Raw genomic sequence first — 17,506 nt, 5'->3', positions numbered from 1 at the left:
GGGACTTTTGTAGCTAAAGTTTTTTTTTTTACAGTGAAGATGCTTAAAGCACAGTCTAAACAACAGATTTTTTAAACTCATTTCTAATAATTGATTTATTTTATCTTTGCTATGATGACAGTACATTTTATTTTACTACATATTTTTCAAGATACTAGTATTCAGCTTGAAGTGACATTCAAAGGCTTAGTTAGTGTAATTAGGCAAGTCATTGTTTGACAGTAGTTTCTTCTGCAGACAACCAAACATATATATTCCTCAAGGGGACTAATAATATTGAGCTATTAAAATAGATTTCAAAATATAATTAAAACTTGTTTTTATTCTAGCCAAAACAAAACAAATAAGACTTATTCCAGAAGAAAAAATATTATAGGAAATACTGTGAGAAAATTCCTCTGTTAAACATTATTTGGGAAATATTTATATATAAAAATTCAAAATTCACAGAAAGGCAAATAATTTTGCCTTAAACTGATAATCGTTTTGAATAATCGTGATTAAAGTTATGACCAAAATAAACGTGATTATGATTTTTCCCATAATCGAGCAGCCCTATAGTCTGTATTAGACTTTTTTTTGTGCATGTGGCTCTTTTTATGAGTTTAGAAAGTCCTTAAAATGGCTCCAGTGATTAGGTGGAGTTTGGATTATTGAGTATATTGAACCTTGCAGAAGTCCTCTGAGAAAAAAGGCTTTTATAGGTATAATTAACTGAGGAAGTTGTGGGAAACTTGGGAAATGCAAACTAGTTTCCTGTTGTCAGCAGATAAGAAGTTTTATGTTTAAGATTTATACCCTTACGAACAGGGCTTGACATTAACTTTTTTGATCACCAGCCACTGTGGCTACTGGTTTTCCAACATTACTAGCCACTCTGCCTTTTTCATTAGCCACAATTTAGTTTTGGGAAAATATGTTTATTTATATGCATAGATTTGACTTTGGCTTGCTAAAAATGACTTGATTTTAAATTTTGTGTTACGTCACGTGCCTTGTTTATTTAAGTTTTTGTGCATTGTGATCTTGCTTAATGAGCATGAGCAAATAGGTTTTGGTTTCATGGTGTCGCATTGCAATTAGTTTTATTTCACATGACTTTTCAGGGCTCAACAAAATGTAACAATCTTTGTTTCTCTGGCCACAACAATCTAATTATTTTGTTGCCACAAATTTTAAATAATGCATCAAAACAATCAACAATCAAACAATCAACAATCAAAATATAACTTTTTATTTAACAAAAATGTTCTTAAAAAAACAATTGATATAACAAAAATAGATATAAATAGGTATAAACAGAGAATTAAACATTCTCATGTATCTTGAACTATACAAAGTCTTTCCAGGCAAAAGGTCCCAGATCAGCGATTAACCACTGATAAATGGAGAGGTAATCTCCTATTAAAACAATGTAAAGGATGATAAATTAACCATACATTAACAAAAATAACTGTAAGCAAAAGTAAGCTGATGAAAAACATTCTGTGTGCAATAATGAAATGATCACGTGCACACGGCTCATTAATAATCTGTTCAAAGAATGTAAAAGCAAAAGTAATCGCTGATGCTTTCAAAACAATCCCAAACTCTAGAAAGTTGCAGGACTGTGCATGCATGAGCAACGCTCCAGTTTATTTCAAAGAGAAACAATCGCACCAGTTGCGATTCCAGGCACGTTTGCTTCATGCAAAGAAATGGGACACATCAGCTGTGCTCGCGACACTCGTCAGTGAGTGAGGATCACCTGTGTCTCACTGTACCAATCATCCTCTCATTAGGTATTCATCTACCTTATTTTGCTCGTGCTGCTTCTCGATTCTAAGATCACATTTGCGCCCATATTGACAAACGACTTAAACAAAAATTTTAATCTTCAGTGACAAAGCAGCACTGCCAATTGAAAAATTATTTTCAACCAGCCAAAGTGGCTTGTGGGGCTGTCTGTCTAACCCACCACAGGTGAAATCTACCCGCAATTGGCGGGTTGGCGGGTGTTAATGTCAAGCCCTGTTTACGAATTAAATAAAGAAAGATAATGTTTTTTTTTTATGATATAAAGGAATACTTTTGAAGTGCTAGAAAGAGTTTATACATTTGTTCTTTCAATAGTTTAAAATTAAGAGTGTTTTTCCAGTATTTCATGCTATTTGCTGTAAGTAATTTGTCCACAGATATGAGCTGAAATGAACATGAAATAATGTATTTGTGGATGAGTTTCTTAGTTTTTTATTTTATTAATTATCTTCCAAATATTTTAAACGGTTTAAGGATCTTTTTTCAAATGACATGTCTATAGGATTGTGTTGTGGTCGAAAAAATATATGTTATTTTGTTTTAGGTGCCTTTCCAGAGGCTTTGTGACTATTTATTTATTTATTCATTCATTAATTTCATTTTCGGCTTAGTCCCTTTATTAATCAGGGTCGCCACATGTTTTACGCAGTGGATGCCCTTTCAGCTGCAACCCATAACTGGGAAACATCACACTCATCACTCACACACATACACATACACTACAGACAATTTAGCTTACCCAATTCATGTATACCACGTGTCACAATCACCAGCAACAATCACCAGCAATCTAACATCCAGAGATCGCTGGAAAACATTCACATGAACTACAAATCTGTCATGTTATGGACTACAACATCCAGTCATGCAACACACACACAACCGGTTCCAGATCCTGACTGATTAGACACTCACAGCTGATACTCATGATCATTGATTATTTGGACTATTTAAACCTCTCTGTTCCACTCACACGTTGCTGAGCTGTCCGTACGTAAGCGTTTTTCCTTGTTGCCTGCCCTAAACCTTTCGTCCGTTTTTGGATTACACTTCTGGATTGCCTACTACACTGTTTATGCTGGTTTTCGACCCTTGCAGGTCTGACCATTCTCATAATGAAGCTTCATATGGAACTACCCTGGTTTGCATAGCATCCCTACGCAACAACATGTATTTTGACATGTGGGGAAACCGGAGCACTCGGAGGAAACGCACGCAAACACGAGGAGGCGATCGTGCTTCTCACTGCGCAGCTGTTTAGCCCTGTGACTATTTAGTCACCAATATTTGAACTTAAAGATGGTCTGATGGTTCTTATTTTTTCATTGCCTCTATCTATCTATTGATTTATTTACTTGTTTTCTTATTTTTTTTTTTTTTTTTTTTAAACTTTTTATTTAAGATTTTTCTATATATTTATTTTACAGAACAACCCCTTCCCCAAAAATTTTTACCCCTTACACACGAGGGGGTACCTAAAAAATAAATAAATAAAAATAAATAATTAAATTATAATAATAATAAAAAATAAAGAAGAAAATTTAAAAAAATTACAATAAAAGGTGTTGCCATCATAATTACTTTCCAGGGGATACATCTGTACATCAAGTTACATTGTATTGCATAGTTACATCAAATAACAGTCATGTTAAGGTGAGGTTAAGCAATCTCTAAATATACATATCCAAATATGTCGTAATACTTTTCCACCTCCTTAGAAAAATATCAGTTTTCATCTGTAGACATGCAGTCATTTTTTCCATTATATAGACCTGTTTAAGTCTCTGAATCCACTGAGACACTTTTGGAGAACTTTCTTCCATCCAATGTACTGTTATCATTTTTTTGCAACCAGTAATAATATCCTTAGGACAAATCTTGCTTCCTTATCAAACATCTCTTTGGGCAGTGCTCCCAGTAAACACACAACTGGATCGAGGGGTATCTCCCTATCTAATATATTATCTATTTCTTTTTTAACATTTTTCCAAAACTCTTGAATCGTAGGACAGTCCCAAAAAATGTGGGTATGGTCTCCAATTTTACCACATTTTCTCCAACACAAAGCTACCGATGGTCCTTTCACGTATGTAGAAATTACAAAAGGAGTATTAAAGTACCTCATTTTTACTTTCCAATCAAATTCTTTCCACAATTGACTATTAATTCCTTTATGACATCCTTCACATAACTCAGTCCAGACCTCATCCTCGATTATGGTATTTAGTTCTAGTTCCCATTTTCCTTTAACGTGATCTGTATTTTGTACAGTATTATTTAGTAATCTTTTGTATAAATGGGAGACGTGATTTTTAGCTGGAGTGTTTTTTTCTGTAATATTTATGAAGTATTCCTCTATTTTATTTGGTTCTTGCATGATTAGAGCTTTTTCTTTATGGTTTGTAATGTAATGTCTTATTTGGAAGAACCTATACATATCTTTTGGTGAAATATTAAATTGTTCTTGGAGTTGTGAGAATGATTTAATTTCTTTTCCAACGAATAACTGATTTATTGTTATAAGACCTTTATCTGCCCATATTCGAAATCCACCATCCCACACAGATGGGAGAAACTCAATGTTTCCTACTATAGGCATGGCCCTGGATATAGATTCTGGACCCCCAAACATTTTTTTTATTTTATTCCAAATTTTTAGAGTATGTTTTATCCATTGGTTATCTATTTTAATTTTTGGAGCCTGTTTTACATTTATAAAAGGTAGAACGGACAGTGATGTCTCTTTTATTGTGCTTTGTTCAATTTCGACCCATCTTGATTCTTTATTATTTTTAATCCAAGTTACTATTGCGGTTAATTGAGCTGCCCAGTAGTAATATTTTAGATTTGGTAAGCCTAAACCTCCTTTATCTTTTGATAAAAGCAATGTTTTATATTTTATCCTAGCTTTCTTTTTCTGCCATATGAATTTTCCAAATATTTTATCTAACGAATTAAATTCTGAGACAGGCACATTTACTGGGAGAGACTGAAACAAAAAAAGAAATCTGGGTAGTATGTTCATTCTTATTACCTCAATTCTACCCAGTAATGAGAGAGGAAGAAGCTCCCATCTTTTTAAATCATTTTTAACTTGTTTTATTAGATTTGTATAATTTGCGTCGAAAAGCTGGCTAGGTTTGGGGGTAAGAATGATACCCAGGTACCTAAATCCTTTCTTTGACCAATGAAACGAAACCTGCTCATTAAGCTGAGGAGGCCAAACCCCAGAAACCATCATGGCTTCAGATTTATTTTCATTGATTTTATACCCTGAGACTAGTCCATATTCATGCAAACCCTGCATAAGTGGGGGAATGGAATGGGATGGGTTTTCTATGTAGAACAATACATCGTCTGCAAACAATGCTATTTTATGAACCGATCTCCCTTCATCTTCTATTCCTAGAATGGCTGTATTCTGACGTATGGCTTCTGCTAATGGTTCAATACTTAAAGCAAATAAAGCAGGAGACAGAGAGTCCCCTTGTCTAACTCCTCTTTCTACCCCAAAGAATTTGGAACACTGACCGTTCACCCTTATTCTTGATTTTGACTCTTTATATAATATGTTGAACCATTCCACAAATTTTTCTCCAAAACCCATTTCTATCAGTGTTTGCTCTAAAAATAGCCAATCAACTCTATCGAAAGCTTTCTCAGCATCAAGACTGAGAAGCATTGCATTCTTTTTACTTTTTACCGCTATGGATTGTAAATTTAATGTCTTTCTTACATTATTGGTTCCATGTCGGTTTTGAATAAATCCAGTTTGATCTGGTTTTATTACATCTTTTATACAATTTTGAATTCGTTTCGCCAATATAGATGTTAATATTTTGTAGTCTACACACAAAAGACTGATAGGACGATAACTATTGCATTGCGTAGGATCTTTACCTTCCTTATACAATACTGAAATTATAGCATCTGACCATGATTTTGGTGGATCATGTGATTTTAGCGCGTAGTTGTATACTTTGCATAATATTGGGGTAAGATCATTCACAAAAACCTTATAATACTCTGCAGAAAACCCATCCACTCCTGGAGATTTATTGTTTTTTAATTTAATGATTGTTTCTTTAATTTCATCTTCTGTTATGGGGTCTGTTAATCTATTTGCTTTTTCACTTGATAATTTTGTCAGATTAAGTGGTTTCAAAAATGTCAAAATTTTTTCTTTTTTTAATTCTTGGTCTTGGCATTTATATAACTGTTGATAATATTCTGCAAAAATGTCAGCTATTGCTTTAGGTTGTGTCTCAATTTGTTTTGTCACCGGGTGTCTAATCTTTGGGACAATACGGCTAGCTTGGTCCTTCCTGAGTTGAAAAGCCAATAATCTACTAGCTTTATTTCCCATTTCATAGTAATTTCTTTTTATGTATCTAAGAGCTCCTTCTGCTTTATGCGTTAGTATTTCATCTAATTTTTGCTTAACTTCTTTTAACTCTTTAAGTGTTTCTTCTTTTTTATTTATTTTGTGTTCTCTCTCTAACCTTTTTACTTCGTTTTCATATTCTTGTTGTTTTAAGTTTCTTTGTTTTTTTAATTGAGACCCTATAGATATAATCCTACCCCTTATTGTGGCTTTTCCTGCATCCCATAATATTGAAGGGGAGACATTACCATCATCATTAATTAAAAAGTATTCTTTTAATGCTTCTTGTATTTCTTTTTTTGTTTGAGTGTTTGTTAACAATGAGACATTCAATCTCCAATATCTAAACTGCGTGTCTAGTCCCAGGTTAATTTTCATAATAACTGGATTGTGGTCTGAAATGGTGGCTGGTTCAATTCTACACTCTTTTACTTTATATATATCTGCTTTTGGTATACAAAAATAGTCTATTCTTGAGTAGCTTCCGTGCACATGTGAAAAGAATGTAAAGTGTCTTTCCTTAGGGTGCAAAAATCGCCAAACATCCACTAATCCCATTTCATTCATCAAGTTTGTAATTTCTTTGGAAGTTTTAGAGAGTGGTTTTATTAATATTGGTGATCTGTCCAGTTTAGAATTCAATATAGAATTAAAATCCCCTCCCATAATCAAAATCCCTTCACTTTTATCTGTTACAAGTGCTGCTATTTTTCTAAAGAAAAGCGGACAATCTTCATTTGGGGCATAAATGTTTATAATTGTTATCTTTACACCTCCAATTGATCCAATCACCATAACATAACGCCCATCCTTATCTTTAAATATTTGTTCACTATTAAAGCACACCGATTTACTAAATAGGATCGCTACTCCTCTTTTTTTGTTATTTTCAAATGATGAACTAAACACTTGATCTACCCATTCTCTTTTTAATTTGGAATGTTCTATCTCTGATAAATGTGTTTCCTGCAATAATATTATTGAACACTGCCATTTTTTTAACTGATTAAAGATTTTCTTCCTTTTTATAGGATTATTAATTCCGTTTATATTGTAACTAACCACATTCAATAGTTCCATGTTCATTAATTACGTTAAGATGTGCATTCCTCCTTATGTTTGTATGTCTACACTTGAAATGACAGCAAAGAGCAAAAAAAAGAAAATGAAAAACAATTCCCTCATTAACCGTAAACTGAACAGAACTGAACTGAACTTCCATTTGTCCCATTAGACGCAGTTTTCGAACGTGTTCTGCATCTAATCCAGGTTTGTATGGCAGAGAGGCGTGGTCCATCCTCTCCGGGGAAGATATAGCACTCAGTGCTATTGAAACCCCTATTACACTAAAGTACGTGTAAAAGATAAGAGGTCTGATTGAGTGCATTTCACTCATTTCCTATTTAAAATTTAGCGTCCGTCAAAACTTTAACATACCACTTGTATACGTATGGCAACAGAACTTGTAAAGTTATAAAATTTATAGTCATATTTTAAACTCCTAACACAAGCGGGAACGCACCTTCCTGAATTACTTAGAAAGCAAGAAAACTATTGTCCCGTTTTGAAGTACCGAATCTACCCTTCTTGAATCAAAGCTTTTATGTCGCTTGTCGACAATACTGTGTCTCGTTCTCTCCTTTTATTTCGCGGCTTTTCTTTCAACTCCTCTTCCATTCTTTCTCTCTCTCCACAGCGTATTTCAATGTCGAGTTCTTTCAGTTGTGTAGTCGCATCCTTCAGCGTTGAAAATGTTTTCTCGCCGCTGCTAAGTTTCAGTCTTAGTTGTGCCGGGTAAACACATTTTGCCTGTATTCCTTTCTTCTTTAGTTGTTTGACGGCTTCGTAGACTTTCGCTCTTTTCCTTTGAAGGTCAGGGGAGTAATCTTGATCAAAGAAGATTCGCTTTTCCCGAAAATGAATCTGACCTTGGCTCCACGCTTGTCTGATGATCGCGTCTTTCACCGCTGCATCCAGAAATCTGACAATTATAGATCTCGGGGGGGCTGTCGTGTCCGTTGGTTTCTGCATTAGTGAACGATGCGCCCTCTCAATCTTAATGTCAATTTCTGACGGTAAATTAAGTACTTCATCTAGCAACTTCTTCACGAATCCCACCGTATCTTTTCCTTCACTTCCTTCTGGCACTTGATAAATTCGGATATTGTTGCGCCTCATTCTATTTTCAAGTTCGTCACACTTTGCAGTTAGATCCCATTCGCGGTGAAGCAGGTATTTTATCGCCCTTTGGTGTCGCCGTGATGTATCTTCCACCATGCTTATTCTTTCTTCTGCCCGTTCAATTCTTTCTTCGTGTTCAATAAGTTGGTCCTTTATATCTTTGACTGTTTGTTCCACTCTTTCGAGGCACATCTTTGTCTGACTGTGTCCTTCTTGATTTTCCTTGCGAAGTTTCTTTAATTCTTCAAGCACGTCTGGATCTAGCTTCATTTCGTTGCTAGCGTTAGCCTTCTCGATGCTAACTGGGCTCGGCGTTCTCCGTTTTTCCTCCCTTTCCTTCTTATTGTCGAGTTTATTACTCGTCTTATGTCTTGATGTCGAGCTCATTTTGTTGATGGTCTTGATTTTACTTCAACCAAAGTGTTAGGAATTAAAGTTACCACTTGACTTTTTTTTATTTTGACGGAGCTCAATTTTATGCTGCTTACTTGGTCATAGCGCCACCGGAAGCCTTTTTCTTATTTTTAAGGATTACTATAATTTCTTTATTAATATTTTGCACTTAAAAAAAATCTTGTATTTATTTGGTAAATATTTAGTTAGCCTATTTTCTACTATTGTTTATGATTTGATCTTGTAGTGCCTCTATTTATATCTCTAAAAGCACATTGTACATTCAATTCTCATACATTCATTTTCTTTTTGGCTTAGTCCCTTAATTAATTTCGGGTCGCCAAAGCGGAATGAACCGCCAACTTATCCAGCATATGTTTTACACAGCGGATGCCCTTCCAGCTGCAACCCATCTCTGGGAAATATCCATACATACTCACACACATACACTAAGGGCCTACCCAATTTAGCCCACCCAATTCACCTGTACCACATGTCTTTGGACTGTTAGGGAAACCGGAGGAAACCCACGCAAACGTGGGGAGAACATGCAAACTCCACACAGAAACGCCAACTGACCCAGCCAAGGTTCGAACCAGCGACCTTCTTGCTGTGAGGCGACAGCACTACCTACTGCGCCGCCACGTCGTCTACATTACATTTTGATAACTTTAAATAAACATGTCGCAAAGTTTAGGGTTTGGAAAAAATACATTTATAATGTTAAACTATTATTACATTTTACGTAACTAAAATAACTTGGATGACTTGTATTTTCAAAAGCCATTACACAGTATCATGTGATCCTTCTGAAATGATGAGGCACAATTATCTACGCTTATTAGTGCTCGGTTAATAATGATTCTTACTATTTTCATTGATGAAGGCACCTAGTTATTCATTCATTTTCCTTCAGCTTAGTCCTTTATTTATCAGAGATCACCACAGAGGAATGAACTGCCAACTAATCTGGCATTTGTTTTACCCAGTGGATGCCCTTCCAGCTGCAACCCAGTGCTGGAAAAAACCCATGCACTCTCTCATTTACTATGGCCAATTTAGTTTACCCAATTCACCAATAGCGCATGTCTTCGGCTATGTGGGGGAAACCAGAGCACCTGGGGGAAAACTCACATAAACACGAGGAGAACATACAAACTCCACACAGAAATGCCAACTGACCCAGCTTAGACTCGAAACAGCAACCTTCTTGCTGTGAGGCAACAGTGCTTACCACCCCGGCACATAATTATATGTAAAAATAAACTAAAACGATAACTAAATGATCTTATTGACCAATCAGAATCAAGTATTTATATGTGGCATGTGATGATAATGTTTTTAATAACCTTTCTTATGTTGCAAAGGCAACAGTATTAAATCATGTTGGAGTGCGTTGTGGTAAAAAAAAGAAGACACTTGGACCAAAAAACAAAAGACCAAATGTGAGATAAAATGAAGCAATAGGACACATTAAGTGCATTTATTATGTATATTTAGTGACTTGATTATCTTGACCTATATTGTGCTATCATTGTAACATCAATCCCCCACCATATTTGGCTCTTAGCAGGCGAGCAGACCCTGAAGCAGAGCGATAGCAGAGGTGGGAAGGGCAGCTGACAGTGGAACAACTCTGAAAAGTTACAAGCAAGGACACAATTACTTTTCAATGACAATGGCGAGCTGAATTTAGAGCACTTGTCGTCCATGGGGTGCATATAGAAAATGATAGCCTGTTTAACTCCTCACAAATCCTGCTTAAATGGGTTGGCTTGAGGATAGTGCAAGATATTGTGTTTTTGTCTTGTCTTTCTATGAAAAACTGGCTTATTACTCAAAGGCTTATTATTGTAGATGGATCTTATCACATAAAAAAGAGACATTAATCCGCTTACAGACATACATGTTTAAAGGGACAGTTCACCCAAAAATGAAAATTTCCTCACCACTTACTCACACTCTAGTGGTTTTACACTGGAATTAAATTTAAATACAGTTTTTTCCCCATCTGTTAAACACAAAACCATATATTCTGAAGAAAAAGGAATGAACTGCCCACTTATCCAGCATATGTTTTACAAAGCGGATTCCCTTCCAGCTGCAGCTCATCACTGGTAAACATCCATACACACTTATTTACACACATACACTACGGACAATTTAGTTTATTAAATTTACCTATAGTGCATATCTTTGGACTGTGGGGGAAACAACATGTATTGGCACAAACAGACTTTTATCAGTATGCTAAACAATAGAGAAGAGTAAGTGGGTAAAAAGCAAGTTTTTGACAACGCTGCCAGAACAGCAATTGTCACGTTTGGTTATTTCAAGTATTTCAAGCCTTTTCAAGTATCATTTTTTGCTAAACATTGCATAAACTTATCACCGAAACATTATTGTCTACTCTAGCATTGACCAAAATCAAGCAAATTAAATCATCATTTAAAACTTAAAGTTATTCTTCAAGATTACGTATGCATCCAGTTATTCATTCATTAATTTTCTTTTCGGCTTAATCCCTGTATTAATCAGGGGTCGCCATAGCGGAATGAACCGGCATCTTGGCCAGCATATGTTTTACACAGATGACCTTCCAGCTGCAACCCATCACTGGAAAATACCCACACACAATCATTTACAATCATTTACGGACAATTTAGCTTACCCAATTCACCTATAGCACATATCTTTGAACTGTGGGGGAAACTGGAGCACCCACGCAAACATGGGGAGAACATGCAAATTCCACATTGAAATGCCAACTAACCCAGCCAAGGCTCGAACCAGCGACCTCCTTGCTGTGAGGCAACAGTTCTAACCACTGAGCCACCGTGTCGTATTTTAGTATTAAATTAATAAAAGATGAAGTGCATAGCACTGCACACTACTTTTAATTCACACTAAACATGGAGTTTTGATTTATTTACAGTAGGAAGTTGGCAAAATATATTTATGGAACAATCTTCATTCTAATGATTTTGCCATAAAAGAAAAAAATCATTAATTTTGACAAATAAAGGTAAATATGTGCAACATATAACATGATTTTGTGGTCCAGAGTCACATATATTGCAGCAAACAAAGTTGTGTAGGAATATTTATTTTTTCATTGTGTTGTTACTGTAAGCTGACTAGTTAGAATCATAGCAGAACTGCAATTTTTTTTATTTTAAAGGGCACCTATGGTGAAAAATCTATTGGACAGACATATGTGTAGGTATAGTATATATACGTCATATTGGGGTTATATAAACACACCTAGTCCTTTATTTAAATTTAATAACATAAAAACGGTGGACCAATTGGAACGGTTTTCAAACTGACTGAAATTTGACGAAGGAATTTGGTCCCCCTGCCCACCGAATTGATTGACAGCTGCATAATAATGTCACATCCGTCAGTGACCACCTGAGGGCGCTGTAGTGCACTAGGACTTTGTAGGCACTACAGCGTCCCAGGAAAAAAACTACATTTTCATACATGCCCCGCGCACACACCGGAACACCTACTCTGACCTGTCATCACATCTGTTTTGTTGCCGTTGATTATCTGGACTATTTTTACAACCATTTCACCACAGTTTGTCATCGCGTCGTTTGTCTACATTGTCTTCCTTGTTCGAGTATCCAGTAAGTCTTGTATTCATAGTTCTTTGTTCCTGATCGTGTTTTTGTAATTTTGCCTAAGTCTAGTGTTATTGTTTCTGAGCCTTGTCTCTGTTTTAGTTTCTGGTTTTGTCATTTGTTTGTTACTTTGTATTTTGATCACCTCGTTGTTTCACTGTAAATAAATATCTGCACTTGGATCCGCACCTTTTTGTTTTTGTTCCTGTTTTGATCACGCTAACGTGATAATTAACATGTCTCCGTAGTAACGCGTATAATCATATCAACAAGACAGGACGTGCGCAAAGGAACCGGTCTGTTCAGTTTGCTAGGATCATCAATCATCATCAATTGTGATCAAGAATGAGTTTTACAAGTTTAAAATGTTTTAAAACAGTGCATGTGTGTAATGAATTACAGCGATTCACTTCAGATTTACTCCATCACCAGACCACAATTATAAAAAAAAACGCTTCAGTCCCGGTTTGTAGACGTTAAATCAGATTTATTTTGAACATTATCACAACAGATATCCATACAGCAGTGGATATTAAAATGTATCCTGTCACATTTGCGTGCAAAAAGAGGGCAACGCTAAATATGCGCTGTCTGTGTGTGTGTGAACTTTGTAACAACATTGTGTATCACTCAATGTGCAACTCCACAACAACTGCATCAAATACTTATTGGTAAAGTTCTTACTGTAATATTTCTCACAAACTTTACGTGAGAACTTCTTCCTTCATGTCTGTCTGCTGTCTGAGGCAGCCAAAGGTGGAGACTGAGGTATGCTAACAGGCATGTGGGAACGGTGGGCGGGGAGGACTAGCCTTAAAGGTGCAGTACACAAAAAAGCAACAAGCTGTTTAGAGCTATAAAATACAAACTACTGAATGCTATAATAAACAATCTGATGGGTGTTTGAGCTGAAACTTTACAGTCACATTCTGTGGACAAAAAAAGGCTTGTATTAAATCTGGATAAAAGGGGCAACCTAGGTGCCCTTTAAAGATAAAAGGTCATCATGTTTATCCAGAATTGTGTATCAATAACAGATAGAACAATTGAAGACCCTGTTATGACCTGGTATTTAAGGGGTAGTTCACCCCCAAAATTAAAATTTACTCACTCTCAAGTGGTTGTAAACCATCATGAGTTTCTTTCTTCTGTTAAACACAAAATTATTTATATTATTATTATGACCTTTATTTTACCAGGAAAGACACATTAAGATTAAAAATCTATTTTACAAGAGCATCCTGGCCAAGATTAGGCAGTATACATGCCACATGGGTCTAACAGACAACAACAACAACAACAACAACAACAACAAAAAACAATTTACAGTTAAAATGAATCACACATTGACAAACAAACTAATCAAAACATATACAAGACGGTGTGTCATCTTCTAAATCATGTATCCTCTTTTTAAAAGCATTTAGTGAAATCAATTCTTTAAACTGCAACTTTGGAGATTATTCCATGCAAAAGATCTGTGTATTTAAAAGCCTTCTTTCCCATCTCAGTCCGCACTTTAGGAACAGACAGTTAATAAAAATCCTGTGACCAAAGGCCAAAGCTAAGGATAGGTTTTGTACAAGTGTAATTTTAAAGATATGATTGGAATAGACCTAATATAGATTTGTAAACAAAGATATGCCAATGCTTTAGCTTTAAGAATAGACAAAGCAGAACAACCTACAAGACACAATGATGAGTAAGGGATTTAATATTAGCTATAAATTTTAGTGCACCCTGGTAAACAGTATCAGATGCATGCTTGAGATGAAGCATGCAGATAGATAACATCACCGTAGTCCAATATCGACATAAATGTTGCATCAACAAGCTTTGTTTAAAAGAAAGACAGTTTTAAAGAAAAAGATATTTTGAAGAAAGCTTAAAACCTGTAACCATTGACTTCCATAGTAGAAAAAACAAATGGAAGTCAATAGTAACAGGTTTCCAACGTTGTTCAAAGCATCTTCTTTTGTGTTCAACAGAAAAAAGAAACTTAATCAGCTTTATAACACATACAAGGAGAGTAAATGATGATGGCATTTTTGTTTTTTCGGTAAACTATCTCTTTAAGGATGAAATTGTTTGCTAATTTAATCAAAAGTGGACCATGTAGCAACAATGCTTTGTCATCATGAACGCTATGGAACAAAAACTGTACCATTCTCATCAAGAGTCACTTTATAATTTGTACTTGTTCATGATGATGTCTGTGCTTCGTTCATTCTTGCAGGATTTTTTCAGCAAGTCAGATCCGTTCTTAGAGATCTACAGGGTAAATGATGATGACAGCCAGCAGCTAGTGCACAGAACAGAGGTAAAACAACTATCTGTATCGAAGATCCCCCTGAGGCAGTTCATAAACGACACTGAATCGCTCTCTGTCCTCTTCTGCACACAGACTGTCATGAATAATCTCAACCCCGTGTGGAAGACCTTCAAAACGTCACTGAACTCACTCTGCAGTGGAGACCATGAAAGAATACTGAAGGTACATTATGACACCAAGTTAGATGACACTAGCAATATAAATATATTTTTAATTTAGTTCTACATTCACATTCGCACTGAAGTCATGTTCCTGGCAGATGATATAGCTTATAAAAGAAAGTACATGTACTTGAAAGTACATGTATTGTGTTCGCAATTTGATGTAGCTGCTCTAGCGTACAATTTGTCTGCTTTTTACCCATCAATAATTCTACTGCACTTCAACTGATAAGTGCATCAGCACTTTGGGAAAAGAAGTATATTTCAGCTTTCAGGGCATTTGGATGCATTTTGAGAAATATTAAATCAGTTTTTTTTCTGTGTGTGAGTGGCATGCCGCTTGTCTTTCTTTGTATGCATTTATTTTCCTGTAAAACCCAAAAAGTTATGGTAACTCAAACCATTTGAGGAAGCCAATTGCAACAAAGGATTTAAGTTCAAAAACCAATCCTAATAAGTACTGTCAACTTACTCCATTTGAGAACAAACTAAATAATTTGAGCACAGTAAAACCCAATAAATGAAGAGGACTCTAACTGACTGAGCATTGTAAAACTCAATAAGCTAAGGCAACTCAAACCGTTTGAGGAAACCGATTGCAACAAACCATTTGAGTTAAATAAACTAATCTATATGAGTACCATGAACTTACTCTATTTAAGTCGAAGTAATGAGGTATTTAATGAACTCATTACCTTCAACACTGAGTTCAAACCTTTTTTGAAAAATGAGTAGAATAACTTTCAGTCAATTTTGATTAACTACAATCATTTCATTTGATAAAGTTGAATGTTGGCTTTTACAGTGGTTATATGCTGCTTAAGTCGCCCAGTCTTACACCCAACACATAATATAATAAAGCACATCATATTTTTTTTGCCTTACAAATGAATTGAATGCATCAACAGACTAAGCAAGACTAAGCAAGGATACATGGAATAATAACAGTATGGTTGCAACATAGGCCTATATACATTCCTGGAGGTCACGAATTATGTAGCCAGAAGTACATATGGCTGCATTTCATCTTTAAAACAAACGATACAGGGCAGTGTGACGCCGCTTTTTTTGCCCTCACCAGCTGACTGCTTACCTCTCGATGGACGGCTTTCCCGCTGTTACCAGTTTGACCAGTAGCTCTTTATATATGTCAGCGGACTAGCGTTTTGAACTTGAGTTGACCATGATGACATGGTTAGACAAAAACAAAAGCCAAAAAATTAAATAAACAAGTAAATAACAGGGGGAGAATGTGGTAAAATCTGAAAATCTGGTAAAAATCTTTTTCTTTTTCTGGATTGCTTTTGAAAACACTGTCGGTTGGGTTTAGGGAAGTGGGTGGGCAAGTCAATCTCTGCTTTTTAAAACACTATCGTTTGGATTTAGGAAAGGAGGAAGATGGGTCGGTCGGTCGGTCAGTCAGTAAATTTTTACGGTGGATTTTCACAAAAAGAGCAGGTGCAAAAGGCACTCGCGAGAGAAATTTGAGATCTGAAAAAGCTTACACAGCTGCCTCTAGTGGATTCGCACAATTAAAAACTACAAAAAACGTACCTCCTGGGACATATTTGGCGCTCTTCAGAAATGTATTTAGGGGTAAGTTTTCAGAATGAGCCTGGGTTGATATGGTTGCACCATATCAGAAAGAAAACTGACATTGTGATGCTTTTTTTTATTTACCAGATGTGCTCTTTATGGAAAGATATGTAAGAATTTTTTTAAAAAAATAATTTGACTATTTTGTAAGGAACTGCATCTGCATAAAATTTAATAGTCAACAGTAAGTCAAAATTTTTTTTCAAAATTGTCCTAGGACTAGAATGGGTGTTGCTCAATAGCTTTAGGACAACTTTGATGAAGGAGGAGGGTGGGTCAGTCGGTCGGTCAGTCAGTATTCACAGTGGATTTTCACAAGAAAAAATCCACTTCAAATGTTGACTACATATTGCAAGCCTTAATAAATACAATAGAAAAGATACAACTAAAATAAACCAATATGTTTTTTTTTTTTTTTCTGGGGGGATACAAAAGTACCAAGTACAAAATGTGAATAATGCAAAACAGCAAAACTGCAAACATTACTGTAAAGTAAACATTACCTCGCTTTGAATACTTTCACATAAACATTGTGATGCTGATTGATGCTAGAAAATGGTATTGCTTGCCATAAAATTACAGTGCCCTATACTGCACTATTTAAAATGTTTTTTACAAGAGGTTTACATCAATCTAAGGTCAAAAACATGATTATCTTTTTATTATATACCCCGACGCATCAGCTCATTTCTAACAGTGCCCGAAATGTGTTGTTCAAGCATCTCTAGTCTATTAGGATTGAAAACAATTAATGTAATTAGGATTACAGTGGAAACAATATGACCATTACAATATCCAAATTTCAGCTCTTCCCAAGCACTCAACAGTGATATAAACAGTAATGATAATATCAATTTTATTGTGTCAATTTGAGTAATTTAAAATATTCAATTAATTTAATATATCCTGATAATGAACATGCACATTTTTTTGTGTTTTTTTTTTTCAAAAATATTCACATTGTATTTTTTGCATTGCATTTGTTCATAGTAGTGCTGAATGCTTGGAGACCCAAATGTTAATCTCGACTACT

The 17,506-nt window shown here is 35.4% G+C and overlaps 2 protein-coding genes across 6 annotated transcripts in view; one reads left to right on the top strand and one right to left on the bottom strand.

Annotated features, from left to right (window-relative positions):
- nek11 (NIMA-related kinase 11) overlaps positions 1-17,506 on the bottom strand; it is a 247,266-nt gene that overhangs the window by 10,168 nt on the left and 219,592 nt on the right. The window contains exon 17 of one of the 2 annotated variants that reach the window (XM_073926500.1): positions 10,201-10,391. The exons of the other annotated variant lie outside the window; for it this stretch is intronic. Coding sequence (XP_073782601.1) covers positions 10,287-10,391 — 105 coding nt within the window. The 3' untranslated portion in view covers positions 10,201-10,286. Of the gene's footprint in view, positions 1-10,200; positions 10,392-17,506 lie in introns of those variants that run through there. 2 annotated transcript variants of the gene reach the window in all.
- Positions 1-17,506, top strand: part of cpne4a (copine IVa) — a 122,300-nt gene that overhangs the window by 59,136 nt on the left and 45,658 nt on the right. For all 4 annotated transcript variants that reach the window (XM_073926510.1, XM_073926511.1, XM_073926509.1 and 1 more), the window contains 2 exons: positions 14,621-14,704; positions 14,789-14,878. In XM_073926510.1, coding sequence (XP_073782611.1) covers positions 14,621-14,704; positions 14,789-14,878 — 174 coding nt within the window. The remainder of the gene's footprint in view (positions 1-14,620; positions 14,705-14,788; positions 14,879-17,506) is intronic.

The sequence above is a fragment of the Danio rerio genome, chromosome 16 (assembly GCF_049306965.1).
Source record: "Danio rerio strain Tuebingen ecotype United States chromosome 16, GRCz12tu, whole genome shotgun sequence".
Taxonomy (NCBI): Eukaryota; Metazoa; Chordata; class Actinopteri; order Cypriniformes; family Danionidae; genus Danio; species Danio rerio.
This window is presented reverse-complemented; position numbering and strand designations above follow the sequence as displayed.